General features: G+C 40.7%; 1 protein-coding gene across 4 annotated transcripts; it reads right to left on the bottom strand.

The window, feature by feature from the left end:
• Window positions 1-952: 952 nt before the first annotated feature.
• On the bottom strand, window positions 953-27,923 carry znf618 (zinc finger protein 618). 4 transcript variants are annotated; one of them, XM_088281450.1, is made up of 15 exons: window positions 27,518-27,923; window positions 18,648-19,920; window positions 17,493-17,957; window positions 16,653-16,730; window positions 15,734-15,775; window positions 14,308-14,397; window positions 13,921-14,001; window positions 13,158-13,247; window positions 11,633-11,722; window positions 10,895-10,972; window positions 10,609-10,653; window positions 8,310-8,387; window positions 7,566-7,727; window positions 6,078-7,171; window positions 953-5,681 (listed from the first exon to the last, which is right to left on the bottom strand). In XM_088281450.1, exons 2-15 carry the CDS (start codon window positions 19,759-19,761, stop codon window positions 5,151-5,153), a joined length of 4,038 nt encoding a protein of 1,345 aa, XP_088137576.1. In that variant the 5' UTR covers window positions 19,762-19,920; window positions 27,518-27,923; the 3' UTR covers window positions 953-5,150. The 4 variants fall into 4 exon arrangements, with proteins under 4 accessions (XP_088137576.1, XP_088137577.1, XP_088137579.1 ...); XM_088281451.1 differs by having other exon boundaries at window positions 17,547-17,957; XM_088281453.1 differs by lacking the exon at window positions 8,310-8,387.

The following is a 27,923-nucleotide window of genomic DNA, read 5'->3' as shown; positions in this document are numbered from 1 at the left end:
AGGTGAGGGAGAAATTTGAGTGTTTTCACAATCAAAAAGCACAAGGGGCGATAAGGGGTTAAAGATGTTTTATTGACATCGACTCATCCAATCAAAAGGTTCACTCATCAGCTTTGTGAGTACGCAAAGCGGGCAAACAGTGAATAATGGTGACTGAAAGAAAAGAAAAAAAAAAACACGAGGATAAAAGAATTCAATCGTGCATACTTGTGATTGGTAACACCAAATTGTGATAAGTTTTGGATGGAGGAAATTGGATGACATGCCATAAATCGAGAATCATAATTACCTGAATTTCACGTTAATCAGCAAACATTCCTAAACCACGACAAAAAGTTCCACAATACCGCTTTTACGTTTGACTTTACAACGACCCTGGACAAACTTGTCGATGAAATCTGAAGGAGCACTGCCATCTAGCGGTCGAGTAAAGTATAAAGAAAGAGCGCTGCTCATTTTTTCTTGAGCAGTTTCTGAACCTTTCGCGCGCCAAGACACGTTTTGCATTAGAAAAAGCTCACGGCGCAACAAACAAAAAGCACATACACGGAAATAATTAACCCAATCAAACCGATTTAGTGTGAAATCTATTCAAGTAATTATTCTTGTATCGTATGAATGACACAGATTCTTCTGCCATCTAGTGGAACAACCGTGTAATTGTTCTGCCTGTCACTCAGTGGCTGGGATAATTTAAATTAAAAAAATCATTTATGGGAATCACTGCCTTAGACTATATTAATCATTTATTATTCACAGCAAGTCACCACGCAACTATCCCTGGTGGAGATCGAGAAAATGCAATTCTGCCATTAAAGAAAAAAATCGTTATCAATGTAATATTTAATTGAAATGTTAGCAAATAAACGTCCCAGGATTAAATATATCTCAAATAAAATACAACCATTTGAATATTTCTATTATGACCGACACGTATGGCATCACACAAGACTTTAGACACAGATTAGGAGTTTATTCACACATCACACACTACAGTGGGTTATGTAGTCCAGAAACAGTTTTGAACAGCGCTGCCATTAGAAGACACAAAACAACAACAAAAAGACACTGAACCCTTACTTTGTCGTTATATAAAAATAGTGTTGCTACAAAAGTATAAATTAGGCTTACTAATAAGACAACTCAGGTAGGCATCTACAAAGGAAGAAAAAAAAAAAAGGGATCAAACGTGTTGTGTACAAGTAAAAAATGAAGAAAAACGCCTGTAAATTAGGATTAAAAAGCAACACACAGTTGTTAACCTCATTTGATAATGCGGACTAGAAGCTAAAGAACATCTCAGTGTTAGCATATTTTTACAACTGTTGTCTAAATAAGTTAAAAAAAAAAAAACTTACAGCGGCTGAGCTAACAGTATCTAAGTTGAGTCCTTTTATCATATCAAAAGACTTTTTTCTCTCTCCTTGAAATGCTACTGTAGAAAAAGAGGTATAATGTTATCGGCGCTCTCTACTGTGTCTCCGATTTGACAGCGCCTCCTTGTGGCATAAAAACAGCAGTTCTCTCGTTATTTACATAATATGTCCTCGGAAAACGATCACCCGGACCACGCATTCGCACCTTCGCACCACCCCATGATCAGCAGTAACTCGGCTGACTCCCTCCACAACAGAGAGGCTCATATACAGTCAGACGTGGAGGGGGGGAAAAAAAAAACTGGCTTCAAACTGTATCATAGAACCGTATTAAAAAGCATGCATAATTATCTCGTGATAGATTTCTCATTGAAAAAAAAAAAAGCAACGCTAGTTCTACGGTTTGATTATGTTGACGCAATTGTCGTGACGTCAACTAATGGCATTTTGTCCCAGAGCGTGTCCTATTTAAAATACTTTAAAAACGCTGTCACAAATCCCTTCACTTGAAACCATGTTTAGTGTTTTTTTTTTTTTTTAATTTCTTTTTTTTTCTGTTACAATGAGCAGCAACACTATCGTTTTAATATTGAGGTAAACCACTGGTGTATTTTGAATAAAGGACATTTTTCCCGTACCCACGTAAAATAGGTAAAAAAAAAAAAACACGTACAGATTAAGTGATAGTCAAGAACTCTTTCCGACCGCATGGCATTTATTACTGAGGAGGAATGGGAGTGTATGATTTGACAGCAACCATCACATATGCCGGTGATAGTAGGCAGAAGATCACCGAAGTCAGCTTTGTTTTCTGCAAAGCATGTCTATGGGACTTTTTTTTTAATTGCTTGGAAGCAAAATGCATATCTGAGGGGGAAATAATTAAAATCTTAAAAAAAAATAATAATAAATTAAAAAAAATTGGGGGGGGGGGGTAGTGTGCCCAGTTGTCATGGTAATGAAAGACGGGTGGCTGAGGATGAGGGCTGGCTCACTTGCATGAGAACAGGACCTTCTCCGAAAAATGTGCTAATTTCAGGAAGACTTGTGGATCCTTGGGGTATTTTAACAAAAGCTATGTCACAGATGTTAATAAAATGCCTGGGAACCGTTTCAGAAGGTGAAAACGACGCATAATGCGTCTCTCCTTTAATGTTTACCACTATCATTTAAAGGATTCATTAAATTAAAGAAGAAAAAAAATTTATGGTTTGAACATAACATTTTCAGCCATAAAACGTGTTATAAAAGTAATCGATTGCTCATGAATTAAAAGTTTATCAAGGAAATGTAGTCAAATGCCCATCGTTAATCCCCAAATCCAGGTGGCACGGAATCGGGTTGTTCAGTGCCTCGCAAAAATAGACATCTAAAAGAAAAAAAATTCAAATATTGAATGATAAAGAGTGTACTTTTCAATAAACTATAAGCAATATTTCTTGTTGTATAAAAGAAAAAAAAAATCGTCCTAAACATAAAATGTGTAGCGTCTATAGCAGTTTGTGAGGGTTAAGGTGGGTAATTCTATTTACAGATTGTTCCACTGTTTAAATAAAATACTGAGGAATATACTAATATAGTATTAATTGACAATTACAGACCTTTCTTATTAGCGAAGACAACATCATTAGCATAAATGCTCATAATAGGGAAACGGAGGAGGGGCAAAAAGCACTTGGCAAGTACATTTGTCCATAATGCAGGTCTACAAGTGACCACTAGAGGGCACAATTTCCAACAGTCAGTCAAAATTAGCTTGGTGAAGCTGCAACACAAACAAAAATACAAATAAATTTGATGTTGCAGAGAAGGCAATGGATTAGCAACATAAAGGCGTTTTTTTTTTTTTTTTTTGACAAAAGATAAGCCATAAAAAGCCCAAAGCTGGGCGGCAAGAACACACAGACTACATTTATGTGCAGTCAATAACCATATCATATTAGCAATATTCTAGGTGGGCAAGGCCATGTAGACGCCAGCAAAAAACAGAAAATTAATCATTATCAGGCAAATGAATATTGGAATCTGCCGATTGAAAAACTGCATATCTGGACTTTTGAGGAAAGAATGACTTTTTTTGTCAGTAGGAAGCGGAAATGACAGCGATTTGCGTCATGACGTTGTCCGTTCGTCGCGGTTCAGATGGTGATTTTGTTTGGTCGCAATTGACATGTACCGCATATGAGAGGAATTATCTGCTCAAGCATGTAAATGCGTCATTTTCGAATGTTTGGCAATCCAAAATTTTGATCTTCACCCGGATGTTGACGGCATACAAACGTCGTAAGTGATGCATATTCCATTCATCCAAGGCAATTTAAGGAGGTATAAGCCACCCCCACCCATCCCCAAAAAAAGTAAGTTGACTGCATTAGCATGGACATCGGTGTGTACATGTGCACCTCAATATGATGGTCAAAGTACGGTGCGGGAAATGACATGCTTATTAATTCCCTTAGGAGAGATTCTTGTTTGGATTTGGAGCGATTGGTGGTGGAAGCAGCTCGTCTGCCACCAATCTGGTTGAGTAGTTTCGCCTATTGACCATGTCATGAAGCTTATTGCCTTAAGAAAAGAACACACAAGGCCCCAGTTTAGGAAGACTAAACTATATTGGTTAAAAAAAAAAAAAGTTCTACAAGTTATGCTTTTACCAGAACCAAGGCTATTCAAATTACTGCCATCTGCCCATAAAACAACAGAGGGGAAGAACAACATACTTTAAAAATCGACAGAAGGTCAGCATGTTTCTCAAACAGTGAGCAAGGTAAAACTGCCTTGTGATTTAAATAGATTAAATACAAGCTTGGCTGGACACCAAGAGTGACGCTAGCTGTTAACACAATAATCGTAAACAAAAAAAAAAACAAAAAAAAAGGAGTTGACACGTGTGCCTACAAGCCAAGTTGTGCGGCTAGAACATGTAGCAGCAGGAGACAAAGGCTGGATTTACACTGCAAGATTCGTGTGAGCAGATTTTTTTTTTTTTTATATGCGGTTAAAATAAGAAAAATGCGTGCCCATCATTAAATGAGCAAAATGAACCGAGAGGGCGTCATGCTGAGGTTACCCTCATCATTGTAATGTTTTCTTCTGTCGCCAATGCACGTCGATTATTTGTGCAGAATTTGTTTGGCGTGTCACTTGAAATGTGGACGACAAAGAGAAAATTCGAGAAAAGATTCAAGGTAGGCATCAAATCGGAACTTTGACCCGCCGTGTAAATCCAGCCAAAGAAAGCAAACAGCGGACGACGTTAACGTATGACGAGGACATGAGATTGAAATCAACTTAGTATACTGAACCTTTTTTTTTTTTTTTTTAAACAAAAAGTTGAGTGGTTTAGCAGCTTTTGTGGAGGCTGCTGGAAATAATTGACAAATTCCAATCTTTGTGCCATTGCCACAAAACGTGCAAAAGGCCGTGAAATTCCCAAATCGTTTTGCGTGTTGCATTCGTGACACCAACCTCACTCGTACTGACCTTACCTGCCATCCCGAAAATCTAACAGCATGTAGCCTAGAAAGCAGTTGAGTCGTCAGGCCGAACTAAAGACGCTCACCTGACGCTCGAACAGCTAATGTTCCATCCCTAAAGCACTGAACATCTCCTTGTCAGTGTGTCATACAGTATGTGACAAGCCTTATTGTTCCAAGTACCTGCAAACTAAAAATGTCTTCTTTTTTTTTTTTCATATTTCCGTACATATTTAGCTTTACAGTCGGACTAAGCCTATATAAATAAGTCTCTGGTGGAAGGGGAAGGTTTGGTCAGTTAGCCCATGTTCGAGCGAAGGAAAATGAGTTTATTCATTTCTTCAGCGGTTACCTGCTGCCTCCTCTTCATGGCCAGGCTCTGCTCGCACACGGTTACACATTCGCTGCGGATGCCCACCGCCGGCACGGCCAGAAGCCACAACGCCAGGCGGGCAAGCCTGGGGAACCGGTCGCCCATCGTCGAGCTCCAGTAGTGGAAGAGATCGGTGGTGCCTTGGAGGAGAGGCTCCGCAAGGTACTGGAAGATCTCTTGCCTGACGTGACTTTGACTCTCGTCGTTGGACAAAGTCATCCTGGAAAGGCCGCCGTTGTTTCCGGCACCCTCGACTCGGGTTATTTTGGGCATGGGCGGGCCGTCGGCGTCCCGCTCCTCGCCGCACGACGCCCCGGCAGCAGTCATGCCCCCGTCCCTGGGTTCAGCCGCAAATTCGCACGCCCGGGAGATTATGTCCTCGTGCTGGTAAGCCGGAACGGAACGTAACTTGAGCTGAGGGTCCAAAACCATGGCCACCTGATGGGCTCGCTCAACCTGGGCACAAGACGGGAGGTTTCAATTATCCTTACAACGGTCTATCCAGCCATCGTACGGCATTGATTTCCAAATAGGGTTAGTGTGCCGTGAGAGATAAACAGGGGTGCCACTTGGATTAAATACAGCAACGGTGCGCCAACTTCTGTCCGTCTGACACTCAGTGAGCACAAGCGGAGAGGATTGTTACATGACATCGAGACACCATTTTTTATTTATTTATCATTTTAAACAAATAGAGCCGAGTTAAAATATTTAATTGCGTAAAAAATATATATATATATCCCGGGTTAACACTTTAATTTTGACAGCTCGTTTCTCATTAAAAAAAAAAAAAATAGATAACTAATTACTATAACATCTGCAAAGATTGTGGAAACTTTAAGAATGCATTACCTTAAAGTTCTCCTTGAGTGCTTCTAGGAAGTAGTGGCAGAGTTTGCTGGCCATGCCGGTTCCGGCTTCTCCGGCTTTGGAAGTGAAGAACTTCTCCAGGCGCAGGTAGACGGGAAGTACCTGCTGCAGGGTGGGCCTCCTCTGGCTGCTCAGTTCCAACGCTGCCAGGCGCAGAGGAGCCAGCAGACAAGTCAGCGTGCCGAGCAAATGCTTGTTGAGGCCCTGGAGCAGCGGCGCTGTGGACTTACTGCGTCCGTACGTCTCACAGATATGCTCAAAGTGGGAATGGACCTGCAGGAGAGCCTCGGCCGTACGGTCCCAGCAGGGAGGAGTGGGGCACTGGGCGGCGCTGCCCTGCGCCCCCTCTTCGGTCACGCTTTGGGAAGTGTTGGTGTGCTGCTCCTCCCTCAGGGCCAGTGTGGTGGAAGCGGAGATGTCTTTGCACGTGGCGAGGAGTTCGGCCAGCTCGTGAAGGCCTCGAGCCTGCAGGCTACGCTTCCCCAGGACCGCCTGGACCACTGCGCCGAGCGAACACCCTGCGCAGCGCAAGCATATCCTGCCCCTGCCGCCAAGCGAAGACACCCCGAATCCGGCCGCCGACACCCGAGGCTCTGACACGTACACAGTGCGGATGTCTGACATCACAAATTCAGACAATACATTCTGGACCCAGTGGTGAATCTGCTCCGGTCCCTCCCGCAGCTCCGCTTCACGCACGCCAAGAACGTAACGTTTCAGTCTCGAGCCCTCCACCTGGTACGCCGTCAGAACGTAGCAGGCGTCCGGGCCCGACGTCTGGGAGTGGCAGGTGACGGCGATCCCGAGCGAGGCATTGGAGCCGAGGGCGCACGTCACCTTGACCTTGACCTGGTTATACATGCGGGGTAGCTGACGCAGCGCCAAGGCACTCATGTTGCCAAGGGCATCGCGGGTGGAGTAGGCACCGTGACGGGCCCCCGTGTCCACCAGCGTCTGCGCCAACTTGAGGAAGTCCTTGCTGTTGAGCACGTTGAGCATGTTCAGATCAGAACACATTACCCGTAAGAGACGCTCAGCCACCTGGAGCCGCTCCTTTTCAGGCAGCCCGTTATTATCTAGACAAAAAAGAAACGTCAATTAGGAGAAAAGACACAACTCAATCAGTTCCCGGTTCCATCATTGTTTCCCAAAGTAAAAGCACTTTTTTGTGATTGTTGTGAATTTTGATTGAACACAAAAGATAATCGGTCTGCTTTCAGGACTACAGAAATCAGCGAGTAACTACTGCTAATACCCGAGGTCAAACATTCATATATTTTGAGTTTTGCATTGCACAGACAGCACTGCAAGGAATAATTGCAGCTGGTGTGACTGGATGATGATGTCACATGCAAACAAGGCATGTAACTGACAATTTATTTAACACAAATTCATATTTTTTTGTCTGTTTTGGGGAATGTTTAGGTACCACTTACATGGTATGCATGTAATAAATTAGTAATAACATACGGGTGACATTGTGGTTCCTCTGGACGAGACTTTGAGGTTGTATCTGTAGTTTGACTGGAGGATGAGGGGCCTGAGCTGGAGACACTCTCCACAGCGGCTCCTGAGGACCCGAGGCAGAGGAGGCTTTCGGAGAGTCTCCTTTGGTGTGGTTCTCGTTGTCAGCTGAGGGAATGTAGAGGAACAATATCAGCTATGATATCTTCGTCTTGAAATGAAGGAAAAGGGTGGAAGTGCAAGAATATGGAAGGACAAAAAAAAATAAATGTGAATGGTTTAAATATAGTCCCGACCGACTTAAAGTATGTAAAATGTCAGATGAATAATTGCAACCACCAGTTCTCACGTGCAGATCTGACAAATGCTGTCAAATTAATTTGATATATGGAACTAATGTCAAGACAAAACTGGAAAACTAAAAACAAAATTAAGGCACTCACAATCCAAAAATAATTAGAAAGCCTGAATATGCCTAATTTAGCACTGAAACCTCACATGTACAAACACACTTTTGACCAAGTACAAATTCTATAATTAAGCCATTACACAGCGATCTGATTATACTACTGGAAAAAAAAAAAAGTAATCTGAACCAGGTGTCCCAGAACCAGATCTGCAACAACCACATGGGAGAACTTGATGCTTAAAACATGTTTGCTTGTAACAGACTTGCACATCAATTGCAGCCATTTATAATTCTGTGCATCACTGGTGAGCTTCAACATGCATTTGTGGGAGTGGACTCACCAGCGTGGGACTGCATGTGCTCCAGCAGGTTGTTGTAGAACTGGAACTTGATGCCACAGGCACCACAAGTGTAGGGTTCTAAAAAATCACAAGGCCCAGAAGAGAGTTGAATCTCTCTTTGGCGACAAAAGCGCAAATGCTAAAGCATCTGTCCATACGGCTGCCTCATTACGGCTTTACGCCACATGTAGGCCGAGATTATCGCTACTAAAGTAGGGATGCACGATAACTTTTTTTCTTCTTCCACCGTTAACCTCCCACAACTCCAAACTCATACGACTAACCGCCATCTTGTTTTGTATACAGTACACATACTGTATATGCATATTAATGGCGGGCCTTCACGAAGCAACCACCCGTCTCCACAAAAGCGCCCCCCAAGCAACGCTACGCACAGGGCGCATATTGAAACAGGCAACCATTCGCACTCGCTCTCACTGAGCGAGAACAGAAGCACACAACCCGCACTGAACAAAGTCAGGCGAACGAACCACTACACCATCAGTGACTCCATTGCAATGTTCAAGTGAAAATCTCTTCACGACAATTTAACAGTGCACAATCATCTCATAACGTTATGAGAATATCAAACTTGATATAAAATACATGATACTTACAGAAATCGCTTTTGCGAACAGTGTTGAGATGAAGAGCCATCTAGTTATGTGGCTGGTGTGAAAGCGGCAAATATAGCTTTTACCGCCAAGCCAGTCAGCTAGAAGCATTGTTCGATTTATCCTCACAATGTCCACATCCCCCCCCCCTTTCTTTGTAAAAAATCCACCTTGAAAATGTCAGTCGTCCGCTCCCAGCTTCATGCAATGAATCCCACACGAGTCGCTCTGAACCAGTCAGACATTTTCAAGGCCCAAAATAAAAACAAATGATTACAAATATCAGTCGTGGTGGTTTGTATTCCTACAAGTATTATTTACTATTATGAAAGTAGGACAGAATGCAGTGTCGCAGCATCTGCTATCCATCCATTTTCTGAAGTACTTCTCCTCACTCGGTCTACAAGCGAGCAATAAAGACGTCGTTTGTTGTCTGGTCATCATAATCTGCCGATGAAACTTCACTTTGAAACCCTGCACAGTTGTTTATACAACCAACCCAAAAATGGAACGCGTAGCCAATATGTGCGAGACATTTTTAAATGCTATGTGGGCTTGTGATGTTAAGAAAAATACATTTTAAGTTTAAATAATCCGCTGCGGTAGAATGAAAACCACTGATGGCTACTTCTCAAGTTCTATATTTACCAGCTACGTCATGCAGCAGAAGCTTAGTGCTCTTAAAGTAACACTCACCAGGATAATGTTGGTGCATTTGAGGTGGTTCCTGTTAATCGGTCCAGTTTTGTTGCTATCGAACTGATGAATGTCAAATACCCCACCCCCACCCCAATATCAGTTCGATAGTTAGCCGTCTGATAGTTATCGTGCATCCCAGCTACACAAGTACTCACAAATTGCTTTTTGTTTCTTTTTTCCCCCCCTAGCCAAAAGCATTCTCTTGAAGATGCAGCCGACAAGATCTTTAAATTTTTTGGAGGGGAGATGGCTCAGGTATTGTACGCTGGGACAATTTGAATTACAGTTACGATGCAACCTCAGTGCAACTCTGACCTAATTCAAAAAACAGCTTCTTATCGGTAAAGCAGGGTAGCAAATAGCAATTATAATTACAACGTAAGATGAGGAAAAAAAAAAAAAAAAAAGGCAACGATTTTGGATTGGTACGCCTTGTACAACAAATGTTGAGGCAGCCAATGTTTATAAACAACTAAAATTTTAAAAACAACACTACTGGCTCAGCTAATTTGAGCGACACATTTAAAAAAAAAAAGCTCTATATATATATATATATATATATATATATATATATATATATATATATATATATATATATATATACTATAAATGTTTTTTATTTTTTTTGCTCCTCGAGTAAAAATTTTGCAAAGGCTTACAAAGTGTCGAAAATCAAGGTTGGGTAAAATTATTTGCGGCCTGTATTTTAATGAACGGAGTTATCTTGTTTCTGTTCTCTCAGGCGAGTCTCAGTTGACACACTTGGAAAAGCCCGGATCTAAGCCTCCTACCAATGTACAATAAACCCAATATTCATCCCCTCGAGCGTTCTTTCCCCGGTGATGATGAATGCAGCAAATGTGTAGCGTAGACGCACAATGGCTTGCAGAAAACCAAAAGTGACATGCAATGGAGAGCTGTGTATGCATACTGTGCATTTGTTTCAAGCGCAAAGGTAGACGTATGGGGGTGGGGCTGGCACTTACTCTGAGGTGTAGTGAAGGAAGTGGCCACCAGAGGGCTTGGAGTGCCTGTGAAGGGAGGGTGAGAAAAAGGAAGTTAATAGGATTACTGTGGCATGTTTGCTCCTTTTAATTCTGCATTTTGATTCATTAAATGGTACAAAACTGTGTACATGTATCACACAATAAAGAAATAAATAGCGCGCTCATCAATGAGAAGTAGCACACCCTTTGTTAGACGAATACTCTTAAACGCTACCAAATTTCATCACACAAGGAAAAAAAAAAAAAATGACACAAAACGACTCACCGCTTGAATTCCGTGAGCTGTTTGTGTCAACCAGACTAGACTGCAATGCATTCTCCAGTTTCCGTCTGAACTGACTGGCTGTGTGAACGCAAAACACAGCAGATGCTAATTGGAATGCTGCATGGAGTGAGATTTTCTTTTTATGTTGAAAAGTCACCATGAAAATCAATGCTATGCAATTTTAATGTTACTTCACAGTGTATGCATCAATTGAGGTTGGGGATTCAATCACGCTAAGCATCTCATCAAAAGTGTTCATTTCTCATTTAAATGTGAGCTTAAAATTACAGCTCTACACTTCATCTTTTTGACCCATATAAGAGGAGAAAAAAAGAGTGCATGCTTTAAATAGCTCTTTATGGCTTTTCATGTATCAAAATAATATTGCATACAATTTGAATTTGGAATTTGGCAGTTCAACACAATTGGCAGATGTGCATTTCTTAGTATTTGGTCAGATATAGGCACAACTGGAACATACTGTGGAAAATCCACTTTTGCTTGATTGCTTTCTGTTGTTGTATCAATCTTTTTTTTTTTTTTTAATTTTGTCCTGTCTGTTCACCTACAACATGACAATCTGTCGTGCCGACAAGATCAGCTAATTACAAACCATTCGGATGCCGTAATCAAACTGATGACGAATATTCAGTCTATAATCTACCTATGTTGTACTTGCCTTTGTCCTCACAACATGTATACAGACAAAAGCAAGAGAGGGGGGAAAAAAATGCTAACTTTTAATCTTGTCGGTTTGGCTGTGGCCAAATTTACTCATGTCCAAGCTCCCGCACTCCTGCACCCGAGACGCCGTCAAATCAAAGGAGCCTAACGGGAGAAACACAACACATTCAATGCATATGCTTTGAGAAATAAAATAAACACGACAATGATCTTGACTGCAAAGTGATAGTGTGTACCATTATCAATCCAAATTATATTAAACCCATATACCGTATTTTCTCAGTCATAGGACGCGCTGCCTCAAAGGGCGCAACACCTGTTGAGGGTGCTATTTCTGTCTTTGAAGCACACACTGGGCGCGCCGCCTTACAAGGCACTAGCTCAGCTGCTTTAGCTCAGCTGCTTTTAGCATAGCAATAGCTCGGCTGCTCGCGCTGACTCAGCCCATGGCAATTCACTTTGCCTCAATACCATAAGCAATTGCCACATTTCAAAGACAGTTGCCATGATACCATTGACAATTGCTATCATTAACAATGACTCTCACCAATAATAGGTATCATGGCAATAGTCTACAAGACTACGTCAGGGGAGGGACTTCACTGGTCACCACACTCCTTAGAGTCACGGTTTAAAAAAAAAAAAAAAAAAACTCAGCATACAAGCACACAAAACATGTATCTCTCATGCCATCAATATACCAAAAAGAAATAAAAATAACACAAAATGATATAGCAATGGCTTCTTGGGAGCCATTAGCGCAATGCCTTCTGGGAGCCACTCAGAGTCAGCCAATCACATGGCTGTTTAGAGAGATTTGCATGGCTGTTTAGAGAGATGTGCTGTTATGCTTTGGGCTTTTTGTCTGTTGTCTAAACCTCGGACGTTTCTTGCTTGCAATAACATAAATGATAAGACAGACTACAACATTGTGGACAGCTGCCCTTTTGTCCAGCTTTCTCCCACACCATCACCCAAACACCATAGTCACATAATGTATAGTCATGGTCACTTTGAAGCATAGATGACTCACACTTTGTCCAGCAGGGTGTGCTAACATGCACTCCGAACAGCCCAATGAGTAAAAGGGTTGATGGTCGCGAGTGATACTTTGTCCATATAATGAGCGCAGTCGCCTTACAAGGCGCTGTGTTAGTTTAGGGGAAGATTTGGGACTTTTAAGTGCGCCTTATGACTGCGAAAATACGGTACTTTATGAAGGAAGATTATTTACCAAGGAAATGAACAGAATAAATATTATCCAGGCTGTCCGGCAATTCACGAGGTTTTAACCAATTAGTCTTAAGATAAAAAAAATTCTACCCAGTCACTGCAACCTTTTTACAAATTGGACCAATCATAACATAACATTACCTGTGCACACACTAGCTTGATGTGTTTACCAGTAATTATTGGCTTCACAGTGATGGGGGCAGTGGGAGGAAGAGATTAAATTTATAAGACAATCAAGGGCATTAAATGACAGATGTTGAGCGTATTTTATACGCCATTTTATGAAGGAGCAGAAAACGCTCTCAATTAGGAGCAATAAATAGACAAAAAAAAACAAGGAGCTCACTCATGGGTGTGTGAAGCGCAACATGCTCCTGGTATGGGTTGAAATATTTGTACTGCTTCCCGCAGAACTCACAAACAAAGCTGCCCGTTTCTGCAGAAGAGGAGAAAATGCAGGAAAATGTCTTAAAGTTAAAACGAAAAAAATAAATGTAGTTCCACATAATAGTAAAACTTACAGTATATTATCATATCATGTGAGTCCCAAGCAAGCACATAAAATTATTTCAATTGGAGAGGAAATGACTTGAAGAAACAGATTTTGACTATGCATGAGGGGAAAGAAATGGGCGGGTCCAGCATGTTTTCTCATATTACCGTAATTTCAGGACAACTGAGAGCACTTGAATAGAATAGCCACACTCATTAAATTGAAGGTGCACACAAAGGTGTGCATTACCACATCTCGCAAAAAAAATAATAAACAAAAACTAAAATTATTTTTTTTTTTAAACAGAATATAAAATCACCCTTTGAAAGCAAAAAAATGTAACTTCACAGAAGTAATATTTTCATAAATGCGTATAAAATAAATAAATATATATATATATAAATAAATATATATATATTTATTGTATAATTAAAATATGAAAACAGTATACTGTGACAATGCATCAGTAAACGGTACAAAGGACTCAATGTGATTCGCATTTATGCCACCACTCCTTTAAGCTGATACAAATGTATGATTGTAACATATCAGATGAGAAGGAAGTGTTTATTTTAAGTGCGGAAGCGTGGAATTCAAAGACATTAAATGGACTTACTTGGTCCAATTTTAGTATAGGATTCAATCGGCTCCTCCTCTTTAAGGCCATCAATGGGTATCATGACCTGATCGTATGGATCTAAAGGGGACAGAGCAGAGAATGGATGTGAAAAGTTGATCCGGAATGATTCATTGCGGGTCGAAACAACACCCACAGCGTTTAAAAAGTCCAACCACAACCGTAAGTATGCAACGTAAAAAAAAAAAAAAAAGAGGTCAGACAACGTACATTTTGGCAGCGTGCTAGCATGTGATCATTAGCAGGGCTACAAATAATACTGAAGCCATAAATAGTGTTTCCTTCAGGATTGTTCTTTAGGCTCTGGCTTATTTTTAGTTTTTGTTTATTCCAGTTTTTTAAGCCTACTGAAATGTGCTCGTTTACCATCCACTGCATGCAGGTCACGGTGTTCCTGGAAGCAGCTGTAGTATTTATACTTCTTGCCGCAGATGTCACAGGAGTAACGGAAGCCACCTACAGATGTGCAGATAGGAGAGACGTTATTGAAAATGTGTCGATTCAGGGCCTTTCGGTTTTGGAAGTGGAATTCTTTGCCGTTGGTTAACGGACAACGTTATGTTGCTCAACAATATGCATCTAAGAGAATATACATTGTTGCATTTCCTGCTTCATATTCACATTCCCACTCAAATTCACGTTTTAATTTGCATTTGTAGACTGACAATGGGTTTCTAAAGTATTCCAGAGCAGACATGACAACAGCCTTTAAAAAATAAAATTTGTTATTCAAACATATATTTTTTTATTTATTTTATAGTTTTCCCTCCGCTCTGCCAATGGTGTGAGTTTATGTGCAAGTCCCCGGTTGCATTGCTGATTTTGAGTAAGAGCTTAGGATTTATTTTCCAGTAGGCTGTGCTCGTTATATTTTAACAGAACAATCATTATTATGGAAGCATCAAAATGTTCTTATTGTCTTAAAACTTGGGGTTGATTGTCACAGTTTATTGTTTCATGTTTCAAAGCTTGACGTCGAAAAGATAGAGCAACCAAAGATTTTATATGTTGGCATAAAAATCAGGAGTTAAATATACAGCCCACTGATTTTGATGGACGATTATGGACTATTTTAGGAGGTCCATGTGGGAAAATTCTGAGCTCACTTAAAACACAAATAGACATTTCATTTCATTTGGGAAAAGATTGCAGTGCACCAATTTTCGCAAGCAAAATGGCAACGCATGACCATTCGGGAATTTTTCAGAGATTCAAAATTATATTCGAAAACATAATTCAAATGAATAATTATCAATGATACTATTGTGCATCAAAAACTAAATAAATCAAGGCTGTAACCCAGCATGTGGCATCCTTTTTAAACATCGAATCCATCCATCATAATAGGTTGCCAAGCATCCTCGGTGGTTTAATCATTCCACCGGACCTTCTCTTTCCAATGTGTTTTTTAATATACTGGAAGGACAGATGGTATCTGTCAGCATAAAGACAACGGGGTCTTTGTGTCACTCCCGCTCATGTTGATACAACTGCTTTTTAGTAGTGTCTAACCACTGACAACAGAGAGCGCGTGCAGGAAGATTTAAAAAATCTCAGGTACTCTGACAAAAGGAGAATTATTAGTCCTGATAAAATTTCCTTCAGGAATCCTGGGAATGACACTAATGGGCCGAGTAACAAAACAACCTCTAAGTCTTGGCCTGCAAAACTGGGTAGAATGTCTCCGATCACCGATGACTTTGTTCTCAATCTTGATAGAAAAATATGTAAAATAAAACAAAATTAAATAAATAAATAAATAAAAATATTTCACCACTAGAAGTATACTCACTATTTGGCGATGGTTGTAGATCCGCAACCATGCTCTCAGACTCTGGAATGCAAAGGAATTCAGTATTAGGCCATTATCCAAATAAACTAAAATTAAAAAAAAAATAAAATAAAAAAATCATACAAATAGCCTGGAGGCTCTCGTTGAATATATATGAATACGTATAATTTAAATTTCTTTTCATACAAAGTCAAAACTACTTCTTAGAATGTCAAATCATTTGCATCCGTTTTGATTATGGAGAAAAAATAAATACTAAATGAACCCAAAATCTCAATCGATAGCTGTTAACGTCTCATTAATTCCAACAATTTTTCTTCGAATATGTTCTATGTGCCCCTACTAGTCTACACGCCATTCTGATTAAATTTGGTTTGGTGGAATAAGAATTTATCACATTGATTCATCTATTTTCATTCAGAAAAGGGCGCAGCCGTTATGATATTCTAATGCACCCCGCTGTCAAGAGAAATTGACATCAAATAGCCCTCGGCTCGCATTGCGAACATCACGCCATGGACATGAGACGTTCGCAACGCGAGTCGGAGCAATCCACAGACCACGTGAGAGCCGTAACGATGGAAAAATATTCATTCGGCACAGGGCAAACAAATCAAATGCGTGTGAATCGTTTTCGCATAAGCGCCGTTGTTCTTGATCGCTTCCATTCAACGAGGGAGCGTTTGGATAGCACCGCGTAGCCGAGGAGGGTAGACATTTGTTGGTTGCATTGCGTGATGGTGATTAATTCCTTTTTTTTTTTTATTTCATTGTTGCTCGTTACTGCAATACTGGTGCTCATATTACCAGAAACAAATTCTTGTGTTTTATATATACGTAACGTTTGATGTAGACATCCCAGCCTACTGCAAGCCAAAACAAGTTAAAATTTTAAGCACTTTCTGGGACCATCTCTTACCTCTGTGTGCCCTAACATGCGTCTGAAAGCAGTTGTAATACTTGTACTTCTTCCCACAAACTCCACATACATAGGAACCTACACAAGGAGAGAGGGTTTGTCAGTACATGTATCATTCGATAGAACTACGCACCGTTAGAATTTAACTTAGCCATATCTTTGTTTAGGGATGGGCAACTGGCGGCCCACATGTCACACAGAGTGGCTCCTGAAATTTTGAAGATGTTCAAAATGTGTGTAAAAAGTTTGTGACCATCGAAAGCGTTTGTGAACATCTTTTTGTAATTCACTGCACAGAAAACGTTTCAACTTGTATTCCACCTTTTGTATGACATCTGTCATTTAAACAGTCATTCAATGCTTCTGCTAACCAATAAATGAATAATTGATTTTTACAAGCAACGCTCTGGCAAGCATTGCAACTCATGTCACTATTTTACGTCACGGTTGGTTAGTATCAGCGTGTTCATTGCAGAGCATTCTGGGAACCGAGTGGCTTTAACGTCATTACTATAGATATGAACAAAAGTCAATTATCATGGACAGTAAAATATCAAGGATGCAAGTTCTGTAATGGTAGTAAAGTGTGAAATTTGCACTGCTGGTTTAAAAAATAAATAAAAATCACATGATATTTTTAGTTTTTGTTCTTTAGGGTTTCTGTGACGTGAAATGAAATCATAAATCAAGTCAATTTATCGGTGCGAATCCCTAAATTTTCTTCCAGCTCTTCTAAAGTTTAAGTTAGCGGCTACTATGCTTCTATTAAAAAAAAAAAAAAAAGTTAGTCAGTAGCACCGTTTTAACAAGTGTATAGCATGTATACATGTGGTCACACACCTATGCATGAGTCTGTGCTCTTGGTTGGGGGAGGAGTACCAAGAGCGAACATACCCTCCGTCTGGCCTCGGCGGGATCCGCCTCCGCTCGCTTTGCCCTCGTTTCCTCCGATGACAACGCAGATCTCCGCTGGGTTGGCGTCACCAAAGGTACCGTTGCTCGTCTCCGTGGTGCCCGGTTCCTTCTTGATCGTGACTGGAGACAAGCCGGTAGCGGCATTCTGGCTGACCATGGCAGAAGTGGAAGGGGGACCGTTGCTTCCACCGCTTCCCAGCTCCTTGCCAGGATTGGGGGAGGCTTTTGCACTCGTGACTCCGCCCTCGCCAACCTTGGGTGACTCTTTTACACTGGTGACTCCGCCCTCTGCAACCCTGGGTGACTCCTGTGCACTCATGACTCCGCCCTCGGCAACGCTGGGTGACTCCTGTGCACTCATAACTGCGCCTTCTCCGACCCTGAACTTAGGTATGATTAATGACAGAGAAGCAGACATAGTCATACATTAATGACGTGAGGCATGCAACACAATTGGGTTAACTACCTTAGGTGAGACCATGAAAGAGCATTGGCCTTCAACCTCATTAGAATAAATAATTAATTGATAGAGGAACCTGTTCAGTTTTTGTGCATATCCAGAGAGCATTCATCCCTCCGCTTTTGTTAATGAAATGTGAATTTAAAAGATGGCCTTGTCCATAATTTCTCAGGAAATACAGTAATTCATGAATCATAATGGGAAAAAAAAGGTGGTTATCAATAAAGGTGCTGATTAAAAATAGAATTGTTTGGCCTCGATGTTTTAATTTAAAGTACCAATGCTTTAGTTTCAAGTATGAATCTTCAAAGCAGCATACCCAATCAGGCATTTTTTTATTCATATTCTGTTCGAGAGGGCTCATACACGACAGCAAAAGTTTTCAATGTTGTTTCCAAAACCTTCCGCTTAATTTCCAAGATTAAAAAAAAATAAACATATTTTCAAACAGCCACGTCAATTTAAGTTGCAGGGGCAGGCGGTTCAAATTTCTTCAGGGGCACATTGGTAGAAAGGTTTTTGCTGCTGTGATTTTGAATAGATAAATTGTGCCTGGTTCCGCCACTGACTCCCACCAAAATATGTAAAGACGGGGGGAGGTTTGAGAGTAGTTACCTTAGTTATTTTTGCAAGAGCTCGAACAACAGTGGGAGGAGACACGTTAGCCCAAGCATCCACAATCCATTCCGAAATGGTTGCGTAACTCGGCCGGCCCGTCGTAACAGGGCTGCGTTCGCCATCTGTAACCCATCGCTCCCTCTCAGCACGCAACTTGACTTTGAACGCCCTCTTGACACCGATGTCCTGCGGTTGGAGCTCCTGCGTCAGGTCTCCCGGGATGATGGCAAGCGCAGAGTTCATTTTCTTCAATTGCTTTTGCACGGCGACCGTGAGATGTTCGCGCATGGAGTCGCAGATCAAAAGGGACGAAGCGGTGTGGAAAAAACCATCGGGTCTTTTTGCGTACACCTCACTCAGCCACTCTCTCATTTTCTCCTCGTCCAAGCAGCCGTCTTGGTTGGCCTTAACGACGAGTCCGGCTGGGAATTTTTCCTTAGGCAGCGTCTTGGTCTTGAAAATGACCATAGGTGGCAATTTCTGTCCACTTCCATTGCAACTAAGCACAACGGTAAAAGACGACTTCTCAACTCCCCTTGTGCGTATCGCTCTCGCGCCGGTCTCGTGCTTCTCCTCGGTGTTGTTCAACGCGGTGTGGAAAGTGAATGCCACCTCGTCGATTTTGGTGATGTGGTTGGGCTTGATATCACCAATGTATTCGTTCCAGTCGACGATGGCCACCGGCTTCACCTCTTCATCCGCCGGAAGTTGCTGCGCCACGGTAGTCTTTGACCGAATGGATACACGGCGCCGTTTCATGAAACGAAAACACCATGACGGTCCTCCACTAAAAGGTTCGATTTTCATTTCTTCTGCAATTGATTTAGCCCTCTGACAAATGGTGACCGTTGAGACGCGTCTCCCGGCTGTTTTTTGCTCCTTTACCCACTGCTCGAGTTGGTCTTCCAACCTGGGCCACTTCGCTTTGTTTCCACGGAAACTTAATTTTGTCTTCTTCGCTTGTTGAAGTTCGTTTTCCTGCTTTTTCCATTTGCGAACCATGGATTCGTTGATGGTGAATGTTCTCGCGGCTGCTCGGTTCCCATGTCCCCGAGCGTAACTGATAACTTGGAGTTTAAACTGAGCTTCGTAAGCGTGTCTCTTCAAAGGTTCCATTTTTGTAGGTCCTTAGCCAAACCGTTGTTGAGTGGCACGATGCACATACCGGCACGCTATACTGTTACCTAATGGGGGCGTGTCTTTAGCGTCCTCTTTCACGCACACCCTTCCCACTTTAATGTCCGCATGCTGTCCTCAGTTACGTCCACCTTTCCTCTATATAAGGAAACGCACCCGAATCAGTCAAGCGAAGCGCTTAATCAACGTAACAACAACTTTTACAGATTTTTGGAACTCAGTATACTCGTAAGGCACGACGCACATGCGCGCCCTGAGGTCTTGAAAATATGGTATTATTAACTCCAAAACAAATTGATAACATGAAAATGCTACCTCATGAGAAGAATAAAGTGTCTATCTGCAGTGTTGCTTTCAGCTCGAAAACAACTGTTTCACATGCCCTTCAATTAATCAATAAATTAATCCACCCATTTATCTCTGTCTCTCTACTAGGCCTGTGTGATATGGATTTTTTTAAATTATTTTTTTTTGTTGTGGACAATTTATAAAATAAAAACGATCCCCTCCAAAACACCCCCCACCTTATTGTTCATGACAAACACACCACACCCCAGCCACGCCCACCCTTTGGCCACGTGGTCATCAGTCGCTTCTCTCATGTTTCCACACCAGATATGGACTAGTAATTACCCCCTACTCCCCTCCAACCTACACCGCCCCCACAATGTAACTTGATTTTTGGGGTAAAAAAAATAGCGCCAAGCCTTCTTTTCAAACATTACTTAGGAAAGGCACACACGTTAAATGTGTTTTTTTAAGACACGGCACACCACCAAACAAAAATGTCACAAAAAGTGGATGCATGCAATTGCATACTTGAGCAATCTAGTATAGACGACCATGAATTTGGTCTGTCTGCCTCTGTAAACCCAACGCTCAAAAATGCGCAGTTTCGCATCACTGTTTGCAATGTAAACTGTGTATTTTGCTCATCAAAGAACCCATTGAAATGCAAAGCTGCGAACAAACCTGCGTTTATTCGGTAAAACGCAATGCAGCCGAACGGTACAGAATCACTGAGCGAACGCTAACTTGCTACGGCCGTCACACATCAAGATTGTTCCTAATATTTTTTTAAATAAAAAAATCAGAGCGGCCCCCGCTCGTGGGTGCTTGTTTTGCCTCTGGCTTCGCTCCCTCGGTGCGGGACTTGGGAGGCGTCGAGCATGGCTGCCTGTTTCTGTGTCCATTCTAATCAATCATGGAAGAGACGAGCAGCTAAACATACTGATGCCATGTTTAGCAGGGTCGGCCGCATGCGTCCCGTCTGCGCATGCTCCGTCTCGACGTAAATGCGCCGTGACGTCGTCGTTTACGCGTTTGAAAATGGCGGCGTCCTACCAGAGCTGGTCTGAGACGGGAGAACTTATTTCAAGCAATTTGTAACTTGTTTTTAATCGAGCCGTTGCCTTTATAAAAGTTTTGAACATCCGCGAGTACAGTGCTAAATAGATGAATAAACTCCATGTTTTTAAATCATTTGATGTTGACGTCGTTCTGCATGTCACATCGCTGTAAAACGGTTCTTCAATTGAATAAAACGGAACATGCAAACAGGTGACCAGAGATCTTCAGTCGGAATCATTTCAGTTGGAATGAAAAAAAAATCTATCCATGTAAAGCCAGTAAAATGTAAAATTGAGACCACTTTGTCCTTCTTTTGACATCAGTTAATTTTCTAACATCTTAAGTAGCTGACTAATATTTACCACAAATGATTGATTTTTGGCTGCCAGGATGGCCGAGTGGTCTAAGGCGCCGCGTTCAGGACCCAGTCTACCCAGGAGACCTGAGTTCGAATCTTGAATTTCCCCATTGTGGGACTAATAGAGGGAATATTATTATTATTATTATTAAGAATGTTTCTCAACTAAAAGGCACAGTAAATTTATTTGTACCGCATATTTCAGGAAAGTGCATTACATAAAACATTAAAAGCCTTCTGGAAAAAGAAACTAACTATTAAGACATTCCAAAAATCATCAAAAGAAATTAGATTAAAACCATTAGAACCAAGCATCAATCAAGATGAATAAAATGAAAAAAATGTGCAAATAGGGACCGAAACAAGAATAAAGAATAAATACATGAGAATGCTTGAGTAAGTTGACATCCAGCCAATAACCCTTTGAACACTCAAATATTGGCAGTATGCGAGTATTTAAGAGCCATGCAAACGCGTAAAAACCTGAATGTGCTCTTATTCGGGTTTCTAAAAACCTGAATAATATGCCAGGGTTACCGCTTTTCTAACCTGAATATTTGGTCAAACAAGATCGGGGTTCCCCCGCATGAACGAGGCATTTGTGTCTTGCGCGTGTCTTGCAACGTATGTGTAGTACAGGAAGTATTTTCTGTTATTTTCTGTGTCTACGGCAAAAATAAAACAATTGTACATTCAGACAAACATCTATGCGAGTATAAGTCCGTACGGCTGGCATGCAACTTGCAGGAAATACACAAGCAGATGTGGAAACAAGCATAGCAACGCTGCTCAAATGCACACTTTTGGAGCAAGGAGGAACCCGGCTGCATTATTCTTGTGGTGAGTGACACAAATGTGTTTTATTAACGGTACAAAGTAACAAGCGGAAATGACATGCATTTGCGTCATGACAGCCGCGCGTCCTCTTTTTAAATTAGGTTATTCAAATGCGGAACTAAGTGTCCGCTAATTCCTAAAAACAAGTTATCCCGAATGTTTCAGAAATCCAAATTTTGACCTTAACCCGAATATAATGTAGTCATTGATGCCCCGTTTTAGATAGGAGATCAGCACAGTTTGAGAGTCCACAGGGACAAACGGCTGCATTTGGTGCAACCTACCTTTTTTTCTACAGCTGATTTTAACAGACCGGAAAAAAACTGAATCCATTTTTTTTCCTTGGTGAAAGCAGAGCCTATTCTTTCATTCTGTAGTTTGGTATACAGTATATATAATCATCGACCACAATATCCCGTGGGTCTTGAAAATGCCCAAAATGCTCCAGCCGCAATGGCTGGCAGTGAATTATTTAATCATAAAAGTTTGTCAAAGGCCCCTCCCTAGTGCATTTCCGAAACACCTATAGCTTTACAGTAAAGTTAGACATAAAAGCACAGCTTTTTTTTTTCATCCTTCATTAAAAATCCTGCGCAACCAGTATTTAGCTACCTAAAATAATTGCCCTATATTTCAAAGTGCTGCTCTATGTCACGTACACGATAATGAAGGCAATCAAGTACAGAGCTACAAATTTAAATGACGAGTAACCAAGGCTGCCATTTTACTTTGCCCCCCCCCAACCCCGAAAAGAAAAAAAAAATCCATCTGCTTTGCAAGTCAAACACACTGGAAAGGAAAATCCAAATATGAAATACAAATTTGCTTAAGGGATGAGGAAAATGTTTGCACTCTCAAGAGGGGGAGTAAAAATAGGAGCGAGTTAAAAATGGAGGACGGACGGGTCACTTCAATCACTGCTTTGGTTTCTATTATCCAGAGCCGAGACAGGAGAAATCATCTTTCCTTAATCAAACGTACATTTTCCTGTCCTCTCGTAACAAATGTGTTCCAATATTGAGCTTGACCATCATTTCAAAAAGCAATAACGCAAAGAAATACATAAATCCCCCACCAGCAACCCTCTCTAACACACACACGCACACACACACAGCAGAGACTATGCAACAAACTGCCGTCTAGTAAAATTCCAGTGGTATTCACTCCACAACCCCCCATAAAAAACATTTTCAATCTATATGTTAATGCCGTGAATTAAATTTTAATAACAGGAGATATTGAAAAGCAGACTTGAATCATGCAGAAATAAATCCAAAAAGATCAGGGCGGTAAAATTAGAAATTCAAGACAGCATCCGATCTGCTGCTAAAACCCTTGTAGGATGGCAGATTAAATTTTTGATGGAAATCAAAATTACACTGCAAACATACGCAGACGCGGCAAACCTGGCACCATTGTGATTTATGGATTCATTAAACCTGCACCAGTTTCAGCCCTCCCCCATTTTATTATTATTTTTTTTTTAACCATGCGCAGAAATTACATTTGCTTTGCTGAATTTTCCCCCCAGAAAAATAACACAGGCGCTACCTTCACAAAATGGTCAAATGAAAGAAAAAAAACAACAAAAAAAAACAATTTTGTGTGTACATAACCACTGCACGTAAACGCGCCTAATTTTCACTGTTGCAGCAAATGAATGTCCTGATGCATTATTCATCAAACCAATAAGGTTCATTTTTACAAGGGAAAGGAGAGGAAGAAATATGAGCGGAAAGCACACGATTTTATGCGGAGGCCCTAACCCCTGAAAAGCAATTTCCCAGGGACTAATATAAATTAAGCAATTTTCAGACATTTTCAGCACAGCCACCGAGAACACAAGAGAACAGTGGATGCCTGCTATGCTCAAAATGGATTCTAAAAGGCTCATTTTAACCCACATCACTCATCCGAAATAGTGCTTAAAAGGACTGGCAAGGAATCAAAGAAAGCAAATCTTTCTTCTTTAGAAAATAGAAAGTCTGGTAGCAAGTTGATATCGACTAAAACAGAAAGCCCTCACTGCGACTTGATAGACCACCGTCGTTTTGACACACACTGGAAATTTCCGCCATCTGTTCTCCAAATATAAACCTACAGGTTTTTGTTCTCCACGCTCAGCATTACTCAAGAGAACGCACGACAGCGACAATTCTACAACAAAAGCATCATTGGTCTTTTAAAATAAAAAAAATAAATAAAAAAAAAAAGAAGCAGACTGACGCTTTCAGAATCGCTAACTGAGCCTCGAAGTCGAAAGATGATAGCGCAGTAATACCACAAGCGCGATTATTTACCATGAGGACGTCAGGTCACTCAATTCTAAAGTTGAACGTTCAAATTGAAACTTAAAAAAAAACAAAAAACTCTCAGTTGCATAACATCCGTCACCGGCATACATGTTCGACATCGAAAGGACTCACGGCATGGTTTGCTTTTTCTTTGGTTTATGATAAAATTAAATTAAAATTATATACATTGCATTGTTTACATAAAGCATTAAAGCGTATGCTGTGGACAGAGTTTTGTTTTTACATACAGTACGTCTATACAGAGTACTTCCACGGGAATGTTTCACTAAAAGTTTCAACATGTTCGTTGCAGACATTTTTTCAAAAACTTAGTTTTTTTTTTTTTAATTTAAATTCTATGACGACCTAGTAAGCGACTGCACGTCAATTGTGGGTTCCTTTTTATTTGGTGATGTATGTTTAATCAAATAAATTCATAAATGTTTTCACGTGCTACTTCTTTGGTGTATTTCTGCGCGCAAGTCACCCTGATTTTAGCTGCAGGCATTATATATATTTTGCAAAGCCATCGCGGATCATAAGAAGTTATCTATCTATGCAAGCAACGCAATTTAAATGACGCCCACTGCTATAAAGTTCAAATCATATTCATCAATCAGAACTGATTTTCAAGGTACACTTGATCATCTGCATCTGTTTTCCAAATGAATATCTTTGTGTGAAGGTAATGAAGCTGTTCAAGTGTAAAAATAATTAAATCAATTGTTTTCTTTTGACTTGACTGCTCGGTGCTCAGGTACCAAGCGCTCCAATATGAAACAACGGCGTAGCACAACATTCAAGAATCTCTTGCGAACAGTCTTTAGTTATTCAAAGCACACGGCAAGAATGTTTAATTTAAAGCATGTACAATTTTGACTTGGTTATGATCAAGTTGATTTTTGGGCCCTCGACCATGTTTTCTTTCATTACCGGTAAAGAGGTCAATTTTCTTTATACTTGTACAACCCCTGATAAAGTCACTGTTTTATTTTTTTTTTCAAATGCTGCTTCTTTTTTTTTTAAATGATGCTCATTTTGTAACAATATTGAATAAATAAGGAATTTTGCTATGTGTATGCAAGGTCACAAGCTGTAACATGAATCCAGGTTTCCTCTGGATCCAATATGCACACGGCGTAGCAATTTCAATTAAACATGAAAGGGCCCTTTTCAAACACTTCGATGTAAAATTGTATCTGGTTTGAACACATTTTTTTTTTCTGGAGGCAGGAACATTAAATCATGTTTTTTTTTCCAGATCTGATCCAGACTGCGCATGTGGAAGCAATCAAAATTTTACGTAGAAAACCTCATTTAACAGGTTCAGATGCTTACAGCTCGATCAAAACTCTTCAGAACTACTTGTAATTTGTTCATAGCATTATTTTGTTTTTCTTCAAGAAGAAAAGTGTTTGAATGAGAAACTTCCTCTTACTTTAGCTTGTAAGATCAATCATTAATTATGCACGTGGCAAATGTTTAAACCCTAGTGAGGTCCATTGTTTAAAAATAATTCACCAATTTACTTATTTGACATTAAATTTCAAATAAATAAACAAAGGAAGAATTGTCCTGCCAGGTTTATTATAATTTTGTAGCACCCCACTGAATTTATTATGAGGACTTGACTTGAAGGTCAGCATTCAAATTACCTCCAGCAAAATGGCAACCAGACTCGAAAAAAAAAAAAAGGAAAGTCGAGCAAAATGGGAAAAGCGTCCACAGGATTAATAAAAATAAACCACAGGACCTCTGCTTGCGATTGTTTTTCCTGCCCTGCATTTTTTTCTTTTTGCTGACATGCTTTTTCTACCTCGATTGCTCCTATGTTCATTTTGGACTATTTTGGGGGTTTTGAATCCAAAATTCCCCAATCTGAAGAAATCACAAAATTAGGAAGAAACCATCAATGCTGAACCAAGAACGATGAAAAGGCAAATCAGGAGGAAATCCAAAAGCTTTCAATTACAACAATATAATCAATAGCAATATTAAGTAGCTTTTTGGAAGAAAAAAAATAAACCTATTAATTTCATTTAGGATTTGTCACTCATAAGCAAAACCATTCAAGGCCACAAGCTCCCGCAGGGGAAAAACACAGTGGAGGAAAAAAAAAAGATGACTTGCACCCTGCCGAAGGATGCAGATTTAGTTTTTAAAGGTCATTTTGAATTTATTATCTTGAACATCAAAGTACTTTCATTTTCAACCGAAGCAAAAGATTATTACATAGCGAGTGAAATGTTTCAAAGTGAGTCAACAAATCCCAAACTAATCAAATTATGTTGACTGGATTTAATTTCTCGAAATGGCTGCCTACAGGTGGCGCCAATGAGTCGCAGATTTAAGATATTAAAAACGGTCCATGTTATGAAAAAAAATTAGGATGTTTTATTTTTAACCGACGACATTATTGTGACGATCGTATCCGTCTCTGAAGCGTATTCGGTCGTCAAAGAAACACCGAGAAGCGGTGTGAATGTGGCCTGAGTACCGGAGAGAGAAGGAGGGGGGGCAACTCCGGAGCCCTGCTCAAATTTGATGGAAAATTCACCAAAAAAAAAAACATGGCTGCAAGAGGTTTTTGTGTGTGATTAGATTGTTCCTCCCCTTCCTCGTCGCCCTTCGTTTCGCCACTACAGCTCGCATATAGCATCCGTTAGCAGCATTTCCCCTACCGCATGCCTCAAAAGTTACAATTCCTAAATAAAATTCCGCGACAAACGAGCAAAATTGCTCCTCAATGATGGCTGCACCTGGTTTGCAACGCGAGCACTGAGCTGACGCGTCCATTAGTCAAGTGGAACCGCCATAAACTTAACGTTAGCTCGCTATTGAAAATTTGCAAATTCAGATATTTTGTGATTAAAAAAATATAAGCGATTTCACATACCTCCAAACGCGCCGTAGCTCATGCGAAAACACTCCCGACGAAAAAGCCTCCCTTCCCCGGCCAGGGGTGACTGCAACAACGGCTTCCTCCTCCGGGGGAAGGGGAAAAAATGTGAATTAGTTATGAGGAAATTCAAAAATGTTAGAAATTTCCCTCCAGTCTTGTGTTTGCCCCCCCTCACCGCCTCGACACGCTACGTTACATTTTTTTTTTCCCGGGAGAGCAAATAATGTAACGAGTCGTCAAAAAGACGACAAGTCCGGAACGTGCGGGCTGTCCGCTCACAGCTCTCGCACGGGGGGGAGCTTGTGTCACTGTTCCTAGTGAAGAATTTTTTTTCGTCCGCCATACACAAGAACAGATTCCGAAATTACAGCGCCGGCCTGCAATAGCCTACCCAAAAAAA

Source organism: Idiotropiscis lumnitzeri, chromosome 18 (genome assembly GCF_059441095.1).
Source record: "Idiotropiscis lumnitzeri isolate Australia: NSW breed Sydney's pygmy pipehorse chromosome 18, RoL_Ilum_1.0, whole genome shotgun sequence".
NCBI lineage: Eukaryota > Metazoa > Chordata > Actinopteri > Syngnathiformes > Syngnathidae > Idiotropiscis > Idiotropiscis lumnitzeri.
This window is presented reverse-complemented; position numbering and strand designations above follow the sequence as displayed.